This window comes from Paroedura picta, chromosome 2 (assembly GCF_049243985.1).
Source record: "Paroedura picta isolate Pp20150507F chromosome 2, Ppicta_v3.0, whole genome shotgun sequence".
NCBI classification, from domain to species: domain Eukaryota; kingdom Metazoa; phylum Chordata; class Lepidosauria; order Squamata; family Gekkonidae; genus Paroedura; species Paroedura picta.
This window is the reverse complement of record NC_135370.1, coordinates 145,604,899-145,624,014: the sequence shown is the minus strand read 5'-3', so window position 1 is coordinate 145,624,014 and position 19,116 is coordinate 145,604,899. Positions and strand designations below refer to the sequence as shown.

At 42.3% G+C, this 19,116-nt stretch overlaps 1 protein-coding gene across 17 annotated transcripts in view; it reads left to right on the top strand.

Moving 5' to 3' along the window:
• Positions 1 to 19,116, top strand: part of RALGAPA1 (Ral GTPase activating protein catalytic subunit alpha 1) — a 150,307-nt gene that overhangs the window by 64,033 nt on the left and 67,158 nt on the right. For all 17 annotated transcript variants that reach the window (XR_013228512.1, XM_077323125.1, XM_077323123.1 and 14 more), the window contains 8 exons: positions 480 to 673; positions 786 to 884; positions 993 to 1,148; positions 5,814 to 5,942; positions 7,140 to 7,265; positions 7,955 to 8,013; positions 8,203 to 8,311; positions 18,652 to 18,762. Coding sequence is in view for 16 of the 17 variants with exons in the window: in XM_077323125.1 (XP_077179240.1) it covers positions 480 to 673; positions 786 to 884; positions 993 to 1,148; positions 5,814 to 5,942; positions 7,140 to 7,265; positions 7,955 to 8,013; positions 8,203 to 8,311; positions 18,652 to 18,762 (983 nt within the window). In the remaining variant the exon portion in view is untranslated. The remainder of the gene's footprint in view (positions 1 to 479; positions 674 to 785; positions 885 to 992; positions 1,149 to 5,813; positions 5,943 to 7,139; positions 7,266 to 7,954; positions 8,014 to 8,202; positions 8,312 to 18,651; positions 18,763 to 19,116) is intronic.

Below are 19,116 nucleotides of genomic sequence, written 5' to 3'. Positions count from 1 at the left end.
ATGAGGGCACTCACTTGCTCTCCTGAGAGCACATATGTTTCACTTCCCATCCACAAATACTCCACAGAAATCCACCCCTGTTCTGCAAATGCCCTCAACTTCTAAGACTTTTCAGTGTGAGAGCTTGCCTGTGAACACTATATCTCCCCTCTGAAATGGTTCTCTTTCCAATTCCAGACAGTGATTCTTGAAGTTGAGATTTTTGAAAGTACTTAGGGACTAATTTGTGGAAAGCTTTGAAGAGGAATACTCTTTTTCTGTTTTATCTGGCCACAGTGCTGTATTAAATACATTTGAATTTGAATACTCTTTTAAAGAACTCTGGGTATATTGTGGTTTGTTAGTTTAGTATTATGTTAATCTGATACATATTAGATATTTAAACGGTTTTATATTTTAAGGTAGCAACACTGCATCCATTTAAAATTCTAGTTTTAGAGAGACATTGGCCTTGATGTTATGTTTTTCTCCTGTTACAGAAACGAGTGATTTTCCATCTGAATGTTGTAGTGTGATGGCAGGAGGAACCCTAACTGGATGGCATGCAGATGTTGCTACTGTAATGTGGAGGCGAATGCTAGGCATTTTAGGAGATGTCAATTCCATTATGGATCCTGAAATACATGCCCAAGTTTTTGATTACCTTTGTGAACTTTGGCAGAATCTTGCTAAGGTATTTGAAAAGTTAAATGCTCTCCAACTCTGAAAGGTGGTAATTTTGATATTAAATCAAACTGTAGATACATATCAGTGTATATTTCTGTTCTGTTTCTAAATAATTCCAGATCAGAGATAATCTTGGCATTTCGTCTGATAACATGACATCTCCTTCTCCACCTGTTTTGATTCCTCCATTGAGAATTCTTACTCCATGGCTTTTCAAGGTAAATACATCATAGACCAATCAATAAGAAAACAAGCAAACAAAAGGTTGTGGTGATGTTTGAAATATTCTGATTTTATTTTTTATTTTGTTTGGGTTTTTATGTTAGGCAACCATGTTGAGTGATAAATACAAACAAGGCAAATTACATGCTTATAAGCTAATTTGTAATACAATGAAGCGAAGACAAGATGTGTCCCCAAACAGAGACTTTTTAACTCATTTCTACAATATAATGCACTGTGGACTACTTCATGTTGATCAGGTAAGCGTTGTCTCCCCATTTTAAAAATAATCATGAAGGAATGGCCATTTATTTTATTTTTATTTATAATTAAGTTAGACTGATAAGATCTCCCCTCTTGGCGTAGCTGTTTCAGAGTGATATGCATCAATTTAAAATCAACATAAGTTGAAAGCAATCTATTAGGGTATCTAGAACAACATCAGCGTCCCTTGCTTCCAGGCTTCTCCCATGTTGACTGCCATATCCAGATGTTACAGGGGAGAGTATTTTGAGGGGGGAGGGGGAGTTCTTAGGCCATTACGCTGAGAATATAATTCAAATATATTTAAAGGTATAGTACATTCTCATCAGAAGTTGTAAAAGTACTTTTGACTTTGGGAATTGTTTTTCACATGTTGCTTTTAAACCTTTTTAAACCTTCCCGCCTTTAGGAAATTGTTTATACAAAGATATACCTACTGAAGAATATTTCCATGTAGAAAACCCTAGGGCAAGTGGCCACAGGTGCCGTGGCAGGCATCTTTCCTGATGCCTGCCAAGTGCTTTTAGAATGCAGGCAAGGCTAAATGGAGCTTTTGCCCAGCAGGATTGGTGACTGGCTGTGCAGATTAAAAAGCATTTTGTTAAACAGAGCTTGTGCCTGAAATGTTGAAGAGTTAGTTTTAGAGTTATATATAACTTTTAGAGTTATATATAACCTCAATCCTTGACATTTTGTATTTGGCTCTGCCTCCCGTAGCAGCCATTTTTTATTTTATTTATGTTTTAATTTATATCCCATCCCTCTCTGAGTGGTCTCAGGCAGCTTACACCAACTAAGAAAAAACATATAGCATTAAAACTTAAAACATTTAAACCAACTCATCCTACCTCCAGCACCCCAACGAACCTGACCATTAAGGTGTTACTGGCTAGGCATAGAATGGAGGCTAATGGGGGGTTCAGCCGGAGACCACATTAGGTGGTGAGGGTAATCCCCAGCCTCAACCAAATGTGGAAGAGTGCTGTCTTACAAGTCTTCCAGAACATAGAAAGCTCAGTGAGGGCTCCACCAGGTTGGTGTCCGGGCCAGTCACACCTCTCTGGGGCCGGGGATCACCAACTGGTTGGAATTGGCTGAATGAAGTGCTCTTCAGGGGACGTATTTGTGGCAGCCTTTTTGTGATTGTGCCCTACCCCATGTCAAAATTCCAAAGGTATCTACATACCTTTGGGGAGGTTGGGGACCCCTGTCCTAGGAAATATTCTAGACTCATAGTCTGTTTGTGTAGAGTGCTGACTAGGCCTGTTGGAACTCATGGTTGCCCTGATAATCCATCCTTGAACAAGTTCTTGTAACTGCACATAGCAAAGTAAGAGCATGATATTTGCTGAGCATCTTGCTGAGGGACATGTGATAAGTATGCAAAAGACCCTTGAGGGTCTTCAGAGCACATTTTGCAAATGACTAGAGTGGCTAATTATAGCCTGCAGGCAGGGACCCAATGCACACAAGGAGAGGAAGTGATATATCACTATATGGATTGTAATGTTTTAAGCTCACATTACTAAATGTTCCTCCTTGCCCCCCCCCCCCAAAAATAGTTCCCTGTACATAGTAAATTAGACGTTCTAAACTAGCTTTCTCCCTGAAATGTTAATTTTCTGTGTGAAGTGCATTGTTTTGGTTAGAGGAGCTTTTAATTGGAGTCAAAGGTGTTGTGGTCCAGACACAGGTTTGTCACTTTGTCTTCTGTCTCTGAAAGTCTGCTCAGGATCTTGGTTTGTAATTGTTATTAGAGGCTTCTGAACAGTCTGTCAAATCTGAGTGAACAATAATTTAGGGTAGTGTACTGTAACTTTTTGTTTCATATGTATAGTTTCTTTGCTAAACCATCTTAATTACCAATTTATAACAGTTCTGGTAAGGCAGTGCCTTTTCAGCAGAATTGCCAAGAACCTGTCATACTGCTGAATAAAATACCTTCCCAGAAAACTAAGGTTCATTGGCAAATGAAGAGACAGTGGTTCCAGTAATCCTGTTCAGATTTCTTCTTGCCTTAGAAAGTTAGCAGCACACTTACATTTTAGAAGAAAACTTAATTCCTTTTTTTTTGTTCGGCGCTGCATTTTCCATTTGCCTTTCACCATTTTTCTCTTCTATTATTTCTGTGTTTAACTTTCAGGCATTTGTGACTAGGCAGTTTACTTTCATGGAATATGTTCTAGATTTATTCCCATTATGTATGTATGTGGTAATGTTGCCTAACAAAGATGTTCTCATGAATTGAAATTCCTGTAAAATCTTGTTTGTGGGATAATTGTGAATATGCATGACACGCTTCTGGAAAATGTTTTCAGTCTGCACACACAAATATTTCAAAAGAAATCTTGCGGTGCAAGACAACGCTGTGAAGCTGACCCTTAGAGCAAGACATTTAGAAAAACGTGAAGTGTGTGCCAGGGTATCCCAACCTATAATTTGTAATAAAATTTACCCATGTCCTGATGTCTCATCATGCTATGAATTTCTGTGCCAGTACTCAGCACAGCTCATTGTCGGAGGTAGGGAAATGCAGAACACAATAGTCTTGTGTAGATAAAAGAGTCCAAGTCTGTGCCTCCAGCTATCCTATTTCTGTGGCCAACATTCACTCCCACTCCACCTCTGTGCACATTGTATTGTCTGTAGTTTTGTTGTATGTACAGGGCTAATCACAGACATAAAGATGTTTTACTATGTATTTAAGAAGGGGATGATCACTGTTCAGTTGGGAAATTTCTATTACATCTGGCACATGAAACCTTTTGGCACAGATAGGGGGAGGCATGATATTCAGGAGTCTTAAACTGGAAGGAAAAGCAAATGCAAGGGGACCCCCTTTGATTTCTCATGCTGAACTGCTGATCTATAAGGTGACAGACAGCCTTGATACTCAGCATGTTATTTGTGACAGGATTTTCAAAGGAATGTAATTACATTTCTGTTTCCTTGTGCACAAGTTTAGGCTTGTTTACAAAATGGTCTGTGCTTTAGTTAACATTCTTGATATAGCTTAAGTCTGAAGAAGCAATGGTTATGGAATCTATATGTATTTAATACACTGACAATTACTATGTCCTTAAAAAAATTCAGTTGATTTAATATAATTTTAATCTCTCTCTACACATATGTTCTATAAATTGTAAGTTTTAACTATTTTAACAGAATATTTCATTTCCTCAAGCAAATAAAATTCTTGAATTTTTGGTTTTTATTTTAGCTGTCATTGAAGTTTTCCACAGTTTAATAAAGGTCTGATATCCTGATAATTGGAATTAAGTTGTTTCCAGTTGGTGTAGGAAAATATAAATATTGACATTGTGACATTGTGACATTGTGATGCTTACCTTTATGCGGGTGTGTTAATTTCATTGTAATCTTATAATAGGCATGAAAAGAAACTTGGAAGTTGGAACACAATGTACTGAGAAATGTAACATATAGTTTGATACTAAAAATGTAATATGATGTAGAATAGATGTTTAAATAAAAACGCATCTATCCTTGCTCTCATACTACCCTCCCCAGGGATGTTCTCTTTAGTCTCTTGAATCCATGTTCCTCAGAAGTTAAATAATGCATATTCATAGTTCAGGACAAGCAGGAGTGGTGGTGACAGACTCTGTAGAACACAGACATGATTTTTTTCTTTTCTACTGCTAAATCATTCATCTGAGAGCCTGCTTAAACTTTAAATGATGATGGTATAAAGTGAAGTTAAATTCATCTTCACATTTGCTGGACTGGATCATAACCAAAACAGCAGAATTCTTATGACTGTGGTTCAGTGGTAGAGCATCTTCTTGACATGCAGACAGTCCCAGGGTCAGTCTCCAGTTGAAAGATCTGGCAGGAGGTGATGTGGGAGGCCACTGCCTGAGACCTTGGGGAGCCACTGCTAATCTGAGTAAACAGTAAAGTCTGTGATGGACCAGTGGTCGGATTGCGTATAATGCAGTTTCATGTGTACTTCCTATCTCTTGAAGAGAGTCCAACAGAGGCAAACCCAAGTCCTATAACAGTCCTCTTGAACAGTGGTCCCCAACCTTTTTATCACCGGGGACCACTCAACGCCAGGGACCACTCGCCGGGGACCACTCAACGCCTTTTACTGAGGCCCGGTGGGGGGGTCGTTTACTCCTCTACTCTCAACCACTGCCCTAGCGCTCTCTGATTGCTATGGTAATGTTTAAACATCCCTTCAAAATAAGATGCAGACATGCCACAACAATGAAGTGTGTTGTAAAGGGCTGCGGGGGGGGGGGGGATGAAGTAAAGGGCCGGGGGGGGAGAGAAGGCGTCCTTCGGGGCCCACCTCCAATTAGTCGAAGGACCACATGTGGTCTGCGGCCCACAGGTTGGGGATCGCTACTCTTGAATACTGGATTCTGGGCTTATTATTCATTCTAATCAGGCCAGTGACCATACCCACATATCATGTTTTGTGTGGCATCAAAAGCTTACTCTGAAAATCCGTTGTTGTTGTTGTTATTCCTCTTTGGGTTAAGCAGAGTTGTTCAAAAGGCAAGTTGGGATTCACCAGGTTTGACTCTGTCAGAACAGGATTTCAGGTACTTATTTTGTGTGTTTTTTCTTTTATCATGTCTTACAAACACTTTAAGAAACTTGTCTAATTAGTACTTGTTTGCTTTTCTTTCAAGGATATTGTAAATACAATCATCAAGCACTGTTCTCCTCAGTTTTTTTCACTTGGTTTGCCTGGTGCTACCACACTGATCATGGACTTCATTATAGCAGCTGGCAGAGTGGCAGCTTCATCTTTTCTTAATGTAAGTGATCATTTAGTTTCAGGCATTACTCTTGATTTGCATACTTGTTTGTGATTTTATGTAACTAAGATATATATTAACAGCATGCTGTATACAAAGTTTACTTGTTCAACTCCTAGTAATTGTCATGTCATCCTTGTTCTTTAACCAAACACCCGTGACATGCTGAATAAATTTACCATCTGAATCTCAACACATATAAATAAAACGGTAAGAGGGTGCTGGGAGGAGTTGAGACTCTCATCGCCTAACCACCAATCAGATAGGCTGTCCTGGCTTTCTCATCCCTGATTGACTATCCATCTAACAAAAGGCCAATCAGGAAGGCTATTCCACTCCTGACCACATCCCCTTCCATATGAAAGAAGTACCATCCCCTGGTAAGGTAGGCAGCCAGCGGGAGTTGGAAGGGAGGGTGGAGGGCCTGGGACTGCAGGCTGGTGGGAGTAGGGGTGAGAGTTGAGATCTATAACAGTCCTCTTGAATACTGGATTCTGGGCTCATTATTTATTCTAATCAGGCCAATGACCATACCCACATATCATGCCTGTGCTCGCCCCCACCTCATGTGCCTCATCAGGCCTCAGCAGTGCTGGGGGTGGGGGCAGTCTCCACCAGCGCTCCTGCCACCCCAAGCAGTTACAGCTGTGGCCTTGCCAGGCCTTGGCAGGGCTACCCAGGGCAGCAAGGGGAAGAATGGAGTCCCCGACAGCACTTCCCCCTCCACACCCCAAAAAGGCCTGCTGAGGCCTCTCCAGGCTTCAGCTGGCTTGCCCGGGGCAGGAGGGGGGGCTAGTGCCCATTGAATTTTTAAATACAACAGGCTTTGTTTGCCAGTATTAGTATAAAGCTATATGTTTCATGTGTGTGTACATTTTAGGTTTTCACTAGTTAGGTTTTTTTATAAATGGTGTTAAAGTCCATTTCTTTACAAATGTTCTGTTTATTTATTTGTTTATTTGTTTGTTTGTTTATTTGTTTATTTATCACCTTGGTGATAGTTAAGCTTCTACAATCCAGTCTAAGCAGAATATATAAGTCCCTGAGTCCCTATCCCAATCTAATTTCAACAGTTTGAGGAAGATGGAAGAGTAGGCCAGTATAATATGAGATGCTTACAACAAATCTTGTTATGCATATTTAAGCTTCATTTCATTTGGGACTGAAAATTAAATGTTTATGTCTTATCTTTCACAGGCACCACGAGTAGAGGCACAAGTTCTATTAGGCTCTTTAGTTTGCTTTCCCAACTTATATTGTGAACTCCCAGCTCTACACCCAAACACTCCTGACATTGTTGTGTCTCAGTTCACAGATGTTAAGGTATGCTTAGAATTGTTTTAAGCAGATAGTTAAATACTTATATATCTATAACTATATATCATGTTTGAACAGACATATCTTTCATCTCAGTAGTAGTTCAATCATTTCCCTTCTGAATAGGATTGAATATTATGTTTAATGTATTGGCCAGCTAGTAATCCATGTATCCATGTATGTGGAAGATACCTATTTGTTTGTGTTTTTACATTTGTATGTTTTTGTGGGAGAAGGAAGCAACAATTTAGGCCTTCTCTCTATAAGGCAGAGTGATGGCTCTGCAGGTAGGTACAGGGCCCAGAGAAGGATGGCCCAAGATAATCAGCAAAACGCATGTGGCTATAGCACCCCTAAGGGAGCAAGTCTTTATCATGATACTGTAAAAAGAATATTTGCTGTCCTTGAGAGCCATCAGTGTAGTGGTTAAGAACAGCAGTGATTAAGAACCAGGTTGGATTCCCCATTCTTCCATATGCAGCCAGCTGGGTGACCTTGGGCTAGTCACAGTTCGGTCTGAGTTTTCTCAACCTCGCCTGCCTCATTAAGTTTCTTGTGGGAAGAGGAAGGGAAGGTGATTGTAAACTTCTTAAGGATTCCTTCAGGTGGGGGGCACAAAAACCCAGCTCTGCTAGTCGCCGTCGTCTTCTTTCACCCATTCTGTCTTGATTGATTTTTAAACATTCTTATTTTAGGAACTCATCATAAAAACTGTATTAAATTCTGCAAGAGAGGAACCATCTGGGCCTGCAAGGTACAGATAAGGAAAGATCATTGGCAAATGTACTTAGTTAATCTTTAAAATGTTTACATTTTTACATGAAGAAACCCTCATTTTCTGCTGATAATACCATTTTTAAAAGTAATAGATATAGAATATGTTTAAGGAAATGGAGCCACGTTGAAATCAGTCTCTGACTTGCCATGTGTTGGTGTTTTGCAGATGTGTTGCTCTATGCAGCCTTGGCATATGGATCTGTGAAGAACTGGTACATGAATCCCATCACCCCCAGATCAAGGAAGCCCTTAATGTAATCTGTGCCTCATTAAAAGTAAGACCATAGTAAACAGGACTTGGAGGTCAAATGATTGTACTTAGTAGGCTGGTGCACCAGGCGCCCAATCCAGACCGATTCAGCTTCAGTGCCAAAGCCAAATTGGTCTGGATTGGGCTCCTGGTGCACAAGCCTAGTACATAGTAGTCCACATGTTTTTAAAGGCTTTTCTGAACCAGTATGCACCCAAAACATTCCCAAAAGCTGTTCTAGTGGGCTGCGGGTGGTGGCTGATATGTTGATGAAAATCTGCAGGTCGTTGCAAGTTTAAAATATGCCAGATTTTCTTACATTCTTAAAGCTTTTATGTTTTAATCTACTCAGTAATATCTAGCAGTTTGTAGGAATCAGAACTCAGATTATCTTTATTCTTGGTTGTACTTATTGTCAGTGATTATCCCTTATTTCCCAACTTTTTAAGTAATAGTTTTGCACAGAGTGATAGTTGAAGGGAATCATGGAGCAGTACTTGCTAGGGCAGTCTCTCGAAGGCAAAGATTAGGAAGACGTTGTCTGACAAGGCGGCAGATGTCTCTAATATGTTTGTGGTTTATTCTAGTATGCACTTAGTCTTTCAACCTGTACCATTGTCAGAAGGTACATAGGGTGGCACAAGCCCTTGGGTGGAAATTTAAAAGCTCTAAACCAGAAATGTTGAACTAATTTGTTGCAAGGGTCAGATCTGCCATAGATATCACTATCAGGCCAGGCCATGTGAGCCATAAAATATAAGGCCATAGAAACAGAGTTGGAAGTTACATCCAGGGGTCTAGTCCAACCCCCTGCACAATGCAGGAACTCACAACTACCTGCCCACCCATGGTGACCCTAATTTCATGCCCAGGTGATCCCTCCACCAAAAATCTCCAGAATCCAGCGTGGCCAGGTACCAGAGATACAAACTTTATGAAGGACACAGGGAAACCCAATTAACAATACTAATTTTACTCAAAATACACACAAAAACAATTGATTCCCAGCGGTGAAAACAATTGATTTACTGGGAAACCCACAAAAGCCCAAACAAATGTATTTAATCGTATTTAAGACTTTTTTTTCTCAAGGAATACCATTTAAAGGGTGGAGGATATCTTACATTTCTGTACAGGTTAGCTACTTTTCACATATATAACATGTTTAGGAGATGAGTCATTGTCCTTACAAGTAAATAAGGTAATTTTTCAGCACACACAACCCATACGCCCATTCTTAGCAGCCAAGCACTGCTACAATCTGTCTCTTTGCATCCTCTCTTCCTTCTAAGATCTTGAGGAGGCACACCAAACTGCCCAATTCTTCATGAGCCCTGTGAGGTGTGCCAGGCTGAGTGACCAGCGCTGGGTGACCCAGATGACAAGGTCCTGGCTCAGGAGCAACAGGTCTGAACCTGGTTCTCCCAGATGCCTCCACCTCCAGTTCTCATTCCGCCCTGTGTTTTCACAGAAGCTGCAGAGCTGAGGGGAAGGCCTGATGGAGAGGCTGTTTCCAAAACCTCTGGGGGTGCTTTTTGTCTTCCCATGACCCCATTACCCTCATGGGCTAAGGATGAGGAGGGAGAAGGAAAGGCGCCATCTCCCCATGTTATGGCTTTACCAGTGCTCACTGAACTGTGGCCAGAGGAGGCAGGAGGAGCAGGGAAAATGCCCCACACCTCCTCTTTCTTTGCCTTTGCTGCTGTTCTTCCAAATTATTTTACCTCAGAAATAAGATGGGGGGGGGGGGAGCACGCCAGGCTGTCACCAGGGGAGAGAGGCTGTAAACCTGGAATTGTTGCACCTATGAAAACATTAGTCTGGATCCAACCAGTGACTGCTGTATCCTTCACAAAAGTAAAAGAAAAATAATAGGAAACTAAACCTTGTTCATAGTTACTGAAACTGAAGTTATATTGTGCTTATGAAAAGGTGAGCCCAGTGGAACACAGAGTGACTAAGCTATGTCTCATGTGAAATATTAAAGGAAAGAGAAGTACAGAAGATGGGAAGCAAGGTTCTATAGCAACCTTCTAATCCCTTTTCTAAAAATTTATTCCACAAAAGTAATTTTAGCCTCTTTATCTACATCAGTGGTTCTCAACCCTGGGGTCCCAACCCCAAGGGGGGTGGCCTGGCCCCTTCCATGGGGTCGCCAGGTTAGAGGCTGTGGTGACCGACAGTGGCTGTAGCAGTCAGCGGCCAGCAGATCCATAGTACTAGCTGCCTCCACGTCGCCTCCAAATTGTTGTACACCTGCGCACAATCACAAATTGCACCTCTCCCTTCAAGAAAAAAACAAGGGCAGCCAGCGGCACTGATAGCAGGCGGTGGCTGGTGGTAGGTGGTGGTGGCAGCAGAGCCATGGCACTGGCCGCCTCCACACTGCCTCCAGATTGTTGTGGGTCTGCGCACGCCGCCCCCACCGCTGCCACGGTTGCGGTCACGGCATTACAGCTGTTGAGAACCACTGATCTACATGTTTTGCATTTCCCCTGTTTTTTGAAAAACGAACATTTCTGTAGAAAATTGTAGCACTTAATCTACCATATTTTATTTTGGTCCTTAAGGGTGAAAGAAAACAAGTGAACTATGACCCCTCTCCCCTTGTTTTTTTTTAATATGAAATTTTAAAAGTTGATAAATGTGTAAGAAACAAATCTTGGGGATCTCTTATTTGGAAGCGAGAACCCACATTATTCAAAGACTGTCTGCGTAGGCAATTTTTCTTGTAGAGAGATGTGAATGAGTACAGATACCAGATATGATGTCCCTTGTCCGTCTTATTGACAAGTGTAGTACACATACTATTGAACTGGAATGGTAGCTGACAAAAGCAAATTGCAGCCTTATAATACAGATGCAGCAACACTTTTCGAGCTCCAACCAAGCTCCTCTGTCAAAGGATAGGCAGCATTTATTTCCTCTAGACAGTGTGAAGTCACAACTTTTGTGTCTCAACCGTATTGAAAGCCTCAGCACAAAGATCCTAATCGCTTCTCTCAACCCCTGCCGTTAGAGGCTATGTTATGTGCCACTCCAAAATAGCTTGGGTTTGAAGTGACTACAAAACCTTGTCCATGCTACTGAAAAGCTCTTATCACTCAATCCATCTTTTAAGCAACGGGTGAAGTCAAACCATCATGGAAAGTTTTAGGCCAGATAAAGACATCCTGACAACATGGAGTGACTTCAATGAACAAACCTGGAGCTTGAATTGCAGTCTAACTTTTTTTTTTAAGTGACACAAACGTATAGAACAGATCATTTAGCCTTAGACTCCTTTTGAAAGGCAGTTGACAGAAAATAATTTATACCCAGGGTAATCTGGAGAGTGATTAAACTTCTTGCTGCTGAACCTTCTGAAAGGATGTGAAGAAAATATAAAGGCCCACCTGTGCAAGAGTAAAAATTTGAGCACTTATATATGCCAGGCATGAACATTCAGGACACTAGACATATCAGGCAGATTTTTCATATCTTCCAAAAAGCTCTTGTCATTCAGATTTATAAAAAATATAAGAGGGATGTTCGATTCCTGAAGAAAACTCCCCAGACTAGCAGGTAACTTGACACTGAACCTGCCAAAAAAACTGAATGTGCCCAGTTTCATGTTCCAGCATCAGGAACTAAGTATGCCAATAGTCTGAGAGTTTTTAAAACCCATGATGATGGGCTATAAGCACTTAACTGTGAGGTGCTCCACGTGCACAGTGTGCACAGTGTGTCTGATTTAAAACAGATTCAAGTGGGTAGCCGTGTTGGTCTGAAGCAGCGCAACAAAACAAAATCAGTGGCACCTTTAAGACTAACAAAGATTTATTCAGTCTTTGTTGGTCTTAAAGGTGCCACTGAACTCTGATTTTGCTTTGATTTAAAACAGGTAGCTTTCCTTGTTGTGCAGTATTGTGCCACCAGAGATCCACAGCCTGTGAAGGTGCTATGCTGGCATGCTAACAGTGCCCACAAAGGAATTTGGGCCCGAATGTGTGCAGTGCCATATGGTATGCTTGACTGCCTAGTATCACATTTAAATCCGAGAAGACAAATAGCTGCCAAAAAAGACTAGCTGTAAAGCAAAGCTTCCAGCAGGGGTCTCCTGAAAGTTGACATAGCTTTCACACAAGCTGATCAGTACTAGGAAAGCCTTCCAAACATTGGCTAATCACTGCAAGTTAGACAACATTCCCCAAAACAGAAAGGAGTGTTCACAGTCTGCCATGCTTAGTTGTAAGAGCTGGATTCTTCCACAAAAGTAATTTTAGCCTCTTTATCTACATCAGTGGTTCTCAACCTTGGGAACCTTTACACAAGTGGTCTGTGTGAAATATGACTTCCATATAGAAGAGAAAGAGAAATGCTTGCAGTGTGTATGGCAATATATGTGAGCAGATTAAAGTGGTTCCATGAAATTTTACAGATTTCCACTTTTGACATTCAGATTTTATATCTTTTAAAACAAAGATACATTATTGGTCACAATCCAGACAAAATAAATCACTCTATTTGAATGAACATGCCTTTGCTGGTTTGTGCACGTCCTATTTAAAATTATTTTATATACTACTAGAAAATAAGCCCGCTGCAGGTAAAATGCAGAGGGCGCTAGCGGGGCGTGCGATGAGGGCGGCGGGGCTGTGTGTCATGGCTTGGGAAGTCCGGGGTCGTCCGGGGTCGTCCAGGAGGGGCGGGACCTCGCAGCCTACCTGGAGAGCAAGCGGCAGGCAAGCTGGAGGGCAGCAGCTGCGTGTGGCGCTGCTGGAGCTGGGCAGCTTGGGCCGCGTGGTGGAGTGCGGCACCGCCGCCGGGGGACTCGAAGTATCCCCTGGCGGCCGCTGCTGGCCGGCCGGCTGGTCCGGCATGCGAGTTATGGGCGGCAGCGGGGCGTCCTGCGCATGCGCGGCAGGTGGGAGCAGCCGCGGCCAGCGTCGTGGGAGCTGGGCAGCTGGCGCTCCGTGGTGGGTCGTGTTGCCGCTGCCGGCGGTCCCGAAGCGTCCCCCGGCGGCCGCTGCTGGCTGGCTGGGCCAGTGAGCGATGTGATGGCGGCGGCGGCGGTGGCGGTGACCTGCGGGCTTGCAAGGCTTGCATGTAATGGCGGCAGTCGGACGGCTGTTTTGGAGCGTGGAGGGGGGCGGAAGTGCCTCCTGATTCGTCGATCCGGCAGCAAGGGACCAATTGCGAGCCATGCTGTCCCCTCTCAACCTCCTTTTCTCCAGGCTGAACATTTCCAAGTCCCTCAACCTATCTTCATAGGGCTTGGTCCCTTGGCCCCAGATCATCTTCGTCGCTCTCCTCTGTACCCTTTCAATTTTATCTACATCCTTCTTGAAGTGAGGCCTCCAGAACTGCACACAGTACTCCAAGTGTGGTCTGACCAGTGCCGTATACAATGGGACTATGACATCTTGTGATTTTGATGTGATACCCCTGTTGACACAGGCCAAAATGGCATTTGCGTTTTTTACCACTGCATCACACTGCCTGCTCATGTTTAGTTTACAATCCACAAGTACCCCAAGGTCTCGTTCACACACAGTGTTACCTAGAAGCGTATCCCCCATCCAGTAGGCACGCTTTTCATTTTTCTGACCCAGATGCAGAACTTTACACTTATCTTTATTAAATTGCATCTTGTTCTCATTTGCCCATTTTTCCATTGTGTTCAGATCTCATTGAACTCTGTCTCTATCTTCTGGAGTATTTGCCAGTCCTCCCAATTTGGTGTCATCTGCAAACTTGATGAGTAGTCCCTCCACCCCCTCATCTAGATCATTAATAAATATGTTAAAAAGTACTGGGCTGAGCACCAAGCCCTGAGGTACCCCGCTACTCACCTCACTCCAGTCTGATGAAACACCATTGACAACAACTTTTTGAGTGCGGTTCTCTAATCAATTCCCTATCCACCTAACTATCTGAAAATCCAGATTGCAGTCCTTCAATTTATCCATCAGAACATCATGGGGAACCTTATCAAAAGCTTTACTAAAATCCAAGTAAACGACATCAACCGAATTTCCACGATCCAGCAAACCTGTTACTTGGTCAAAAAAGGAAACCAGGTTGGTCTGAGAGGACCTGTTGGAGACAAATACATACTGACCTCCTTGGATCACCAAATTGTCCTCCAGATGTTTGCAGATCGCTCCCTTTAATATCTGCTCCATTATCTTCCCCACAACAGAGGTCAGACTCACTGGTCTGTAGTTTCCCGGGTCATCCTTCCTCCCTTTTTTGAAGGGAGATACTTTATTTTAGAACTGAGATACTTTATATATTACATGCTGTCCATAAAATTAAGCTGTTCTGAATTGGATCTGCATCCTGACTCACACAATGGCCAACAACAACAGGGCATAGAGGCCAAGACCTTCTCATTATGTTTCCTCTGAATGTGGAGGTTCTTCTCAAGCTAGTAGTCATTGATACTTATCCTCCATAAATCAACCTAAAGCTGCTTATTCCTGTGGCCATCACTATATCCTCAGACAGCAAATGCCACATTTTAGTCGCTCTCTGCATAAAGTAGTATTTGTTCTGAAACTACTGCCCACCAGCTTCATTGGATGCCATCAAATTGTAGTCTTTTGGGAGAGGGGGAAAAATTCAGTTTGGTGAGAGCCAGTTTGGTGTAGTGGTTAGGAGTGCGGACATCTGGCATGCCAGGTTCAATTCTGCGCTCCCCCACATGCAACCAGCTGGGTGACCTTGGGCTCGCCACGGCACTGATAAAACTGTTCTGACCGGGCAGTGATATCAGGGCTCTCTCAGCCTCACCTCCCTCACAGGGTGTCTGTTGTGGGGAGAGGAATGGGAAGGCGACTGTAAGCCGCTTTGAGCCTCCTTCGGGTAGAGAAAAGCGGCATATAAGAACCAACTCTTCTTCTTCTTCCTTTAGTCAATGTGATATCCCAGGGTTCATTTGCCCTCAGATTAAGTGTCCAAAGCTTCTGTCCAAAGAATAAATAGTTGCATAGGGTTTTATACATCTACCTCATAGGGCTGGCTCAGATGCCTGGATGAATACAATAATTCCACTCCTTCACTGTCAGTCATTTCCAGGACCACACCCAAAGTCTCCAGGCCAACACTAGAGCCTCCGACATGGCATGGGGCCACTAGGTCAGCACTTACCCCACAAGTTTACATTATACAAAGCACATTCCTTCACTTTCCTCCTTCCCAAGGTGCTGGAGGCATCCAGAAGGTTTGGTCAAGGCAAACTGTATTTCAGGTTATCTATATATTTATTTATTTGTTATATCAATGTATTTTATTTATTGCCATTTATATACCGCCCTCCCCTGTGGCTCAGTGCAGTTTACAGACAACGTTAGATGGGTAACAGAGCCCAGGTAAATGTGTTGATTGTCAACAGTTTTAACATCACTTTTAGCAGCAATTCTAACAACAGACATAAGGCGAGTTCGGTAACTATATCAGCAATCATAGTATGATATAACATGTTTCTTCTTCTGCACCCTGTGCTCATCTGAGTAGGAAGGCAGGGGCAATAGCAGCCTTAAAAGACTCGGCAGCAAAGACCTTGGGTGCAATAATGAGGTTTTATCACACAAAAGGGGGGATGCCTGGTAGATCCAGTTATAAAATTGTTTACCAGTAAAATTATTCCTTGTCTATTATACAGCATTGAGGTTTTGGGCAGGAAGGAGCAAGTACTTAGCAGTCTACTACAGCGGTCCCCAACCTTTGTAAGACTGGGGACCGCCTGTGGGGATGGGGGGGAGACGGCAGCCCGGGGGCACCGTGCATGCGCAGCATTTCTGCACAAACACGCATGCACGGAGCTGCTGCGCATGCGCATTTGCGCCCCCGGCAACCTCGGCACTGTGCATGCGTAGCAGCTCTGCAGTAACAACTGATGGAGGCTTAATTAAAATCTAAACCCAACTACACCCAGCCCCACTGTTCCAGCCAATGGACCCAGCTGAAGACCCTAAGCAAGATAACCCTATGGTCTTGATGGTTAAAAGTTAGGAATAGGAATAGAGGGGATCCGCAGATCAAAACTCCAGTTACCACCCTGGCCTCAACCAAACGCCTGTGAGCTCTGACAGCCTCACACAGAGCACATTACAGTAATCTAGCCTCAAGATTGCCGTAACATGGATTGGTGCGGCCAAATCAGTTGTGTCCAAAAAAAGGAAACATATTTGGGCTTAGCGTAAGTGAAAAACCTATCTTATTTATTCTTAATATTTTCCCTACTTTATGAAAACTGTGAAATTGGTAGCCATGTAACTGACCCAACTTACTTAGTATTCACACTGGATATTTTTTACTGTTTCTGAATAAAGAGTAGGTATGCATCTCAGGACTGACAAATAACTTACTAAATGTCTTTTCCACTTGAAACAAAACATTTTTTCAGCTGGAAAAGACATTTGTTTCCGATAGCTGCTTGAGCTTTCTGTGTCATAAAACATCCCCCCCCCCTGGGTCTTCAAATTGATGGCTTTGAATTGTTGGCAGTCTGGGTACCTGATGCTGCTTGCCAAGTTCATATTTGTGGTATTTACCCTTAAACCCAACAATAGACCATTGTCAGGTGAACATTTCCAGCTTCTTCACCTATTGTCTGCCACATGTAGAGACTGTTTTCTTATAGAGCCAGTTTTCGAAGGACACCTCTAGCTACCTGCATTTGATTTTGGTTCCTGCAGACATGTTGTTTGAATGTCAGGATTTTTCTTTGATGTTCATCATAATATGTTGGATTCTACCCAAGCCCTTAAGCAGACATTGTGCATTCAGCCTGCTGTATTTGTCTTTGGCTACTTCCTCAGCATCCTTTGGCAGATCATAAAAAGCTTTGTTGTAATGTCATGCGCTTCAGTCTTAGGCATGCAATGCCTATTATTCTTTTGTTGCCAGAAAGGGGTAGTTTATGCCTTTGCTTTGTTAAAATTTCTCCAACGGTAAACGAGTCAATATTAGTACTTTCTAAATGATTTTTTTTAGAACATAGCAATTTTTTAGATTAAAATGTGTGTCAGAGTAAATATCTACTTCAGTTGTCCCACAGCTTTCAGTGAACCGTAGGAGGAGGGCCAGTTCACAAAATGTGGTTTTATGTCTGTGCAAGCCAAAACTTGACTTATATTAAAAGGTATATCACAGGTGTGATTGGCTGCAATCCCCTTAATTTAAGGACTGTAAAATGTGATACTGCAAACATGTATATCAGATATTTAGTCCCTATTGTATGAACTGGTCCCTAGAGCTATTGGGTTGGATCCAATGGCTTTCTTCCACTTAGGAGGAAATCTTATTCCAGTCCAAACTAGAATATTTTCTATATTTAGAGTTACACATTTAAGATGCGCTAACTCATGAATTTAATGTTGTAAGTTTGGTTTTTGATCAGATCTTATCTTACTTTGGCTACTTTTTGCTTTTCATCATTTGCTCCTGATTTAAGGAGAGCTTTAGTTTGCATCTAATCAAATATCCAACTTGGTTGTTTTTTGTTTTTGGGGGGGGGGGCAGGACTGTTAATAGTGGTGAATTGAGTACATATTAGCCATGTTCATCCAGATAAATATGTGTGTATTTTGCTACCGTACAGTCCTCACAAATTGTATCCTCTTTTTTGTTTGCCTCCTTTGATAAGGGACTCCTTTTCCTTGATGTTTCTATCTGTTTATCAGCCTTAAATGAAATAATCAAATTAGAGCATTGTACTTGACTGCTTTAAACTTTGTATCTAATTTATAGATGCTTGCTTGTTTGTTTGTTTATTTTTTTATAGTGGCTTTTTTTTTAGCCATCACTCCCAGGCCCTGACGACTCATGACGGCTTATATATGGTCATATAGCCCAACAAAATACAATACAAATACTAGCAGCAGATCCCATTTACATCCTCCCCCTCCATATCTAGCAACAAACCCCTATCACCACCCCAGCCACTGTCCCAAGAGGGTAACTACTGCTCAGATATTCAGCACATAGGGCCTATGCAGGGAGGGACACGATCTTCCTGGCCTGGCCTCAACCAAATGTCTTGTGGAAGAGCTCATTCCTCCAGGTTTGGGCCAGGACTGAAAAGGTCCTGGCCCTGGTTAAGGTCAGGCGTGCCTCCCGGGGACTGGGAACAACCAACAGATTCAAACCCGCAGAGTGAAGAGCTCTGCGGGGAGAATAAGGAGACAAGCGATCCCTCAGATAAGCAGGGCCCAGGCCACAGATGGCCTTGAAGGTAAGAGCCAAAACCTTAAACTTGATCCAGAAGCTAACTGGTAGCCAATACAACTTTCCTCTAAATACGTTTGCTACATAAAATGTTACATAGTATTGAAATTGTTGTATTATTTTTAATATTATTTCTGTTTTCTTTTTCAGTTTCCAAATAAAACAGTTGCACATGTTGCTTGCAATATGCTTAATATGCTGATTCATTATGTACACAGACTACAAAAGTACCAAGCTGATTCACCATTAAAAATTATTCAGGTAACTGAAAAAGATAAAGGAATGTTTTAATATAATTTTTATTAATTCCTTTTTTCCCAAGCAAATGCATTCCTTTCAGATTTTGAGATATAGGCCTGGATCCAAGACAAAATCTTTGCTAACAAAATGCATTTCTTTCAGTGCAGTGGGATTCTCCCCTTCCCTGCTCCTACTGCAGTCCTGAGTGCTATCCAAAATACTGAGCAACCCCAAACAGCACATGGTAGGAGTCAAAAGTTTGCCATGGGAGGAAAAGCAGTACAAATTGCCCCCTGCACTTCATGTATGGATCATTCCTATAGGTCTAGGTTATAATTTTGAGGCTCAAGCCCAACTGACAAGTTCTTTGATTAT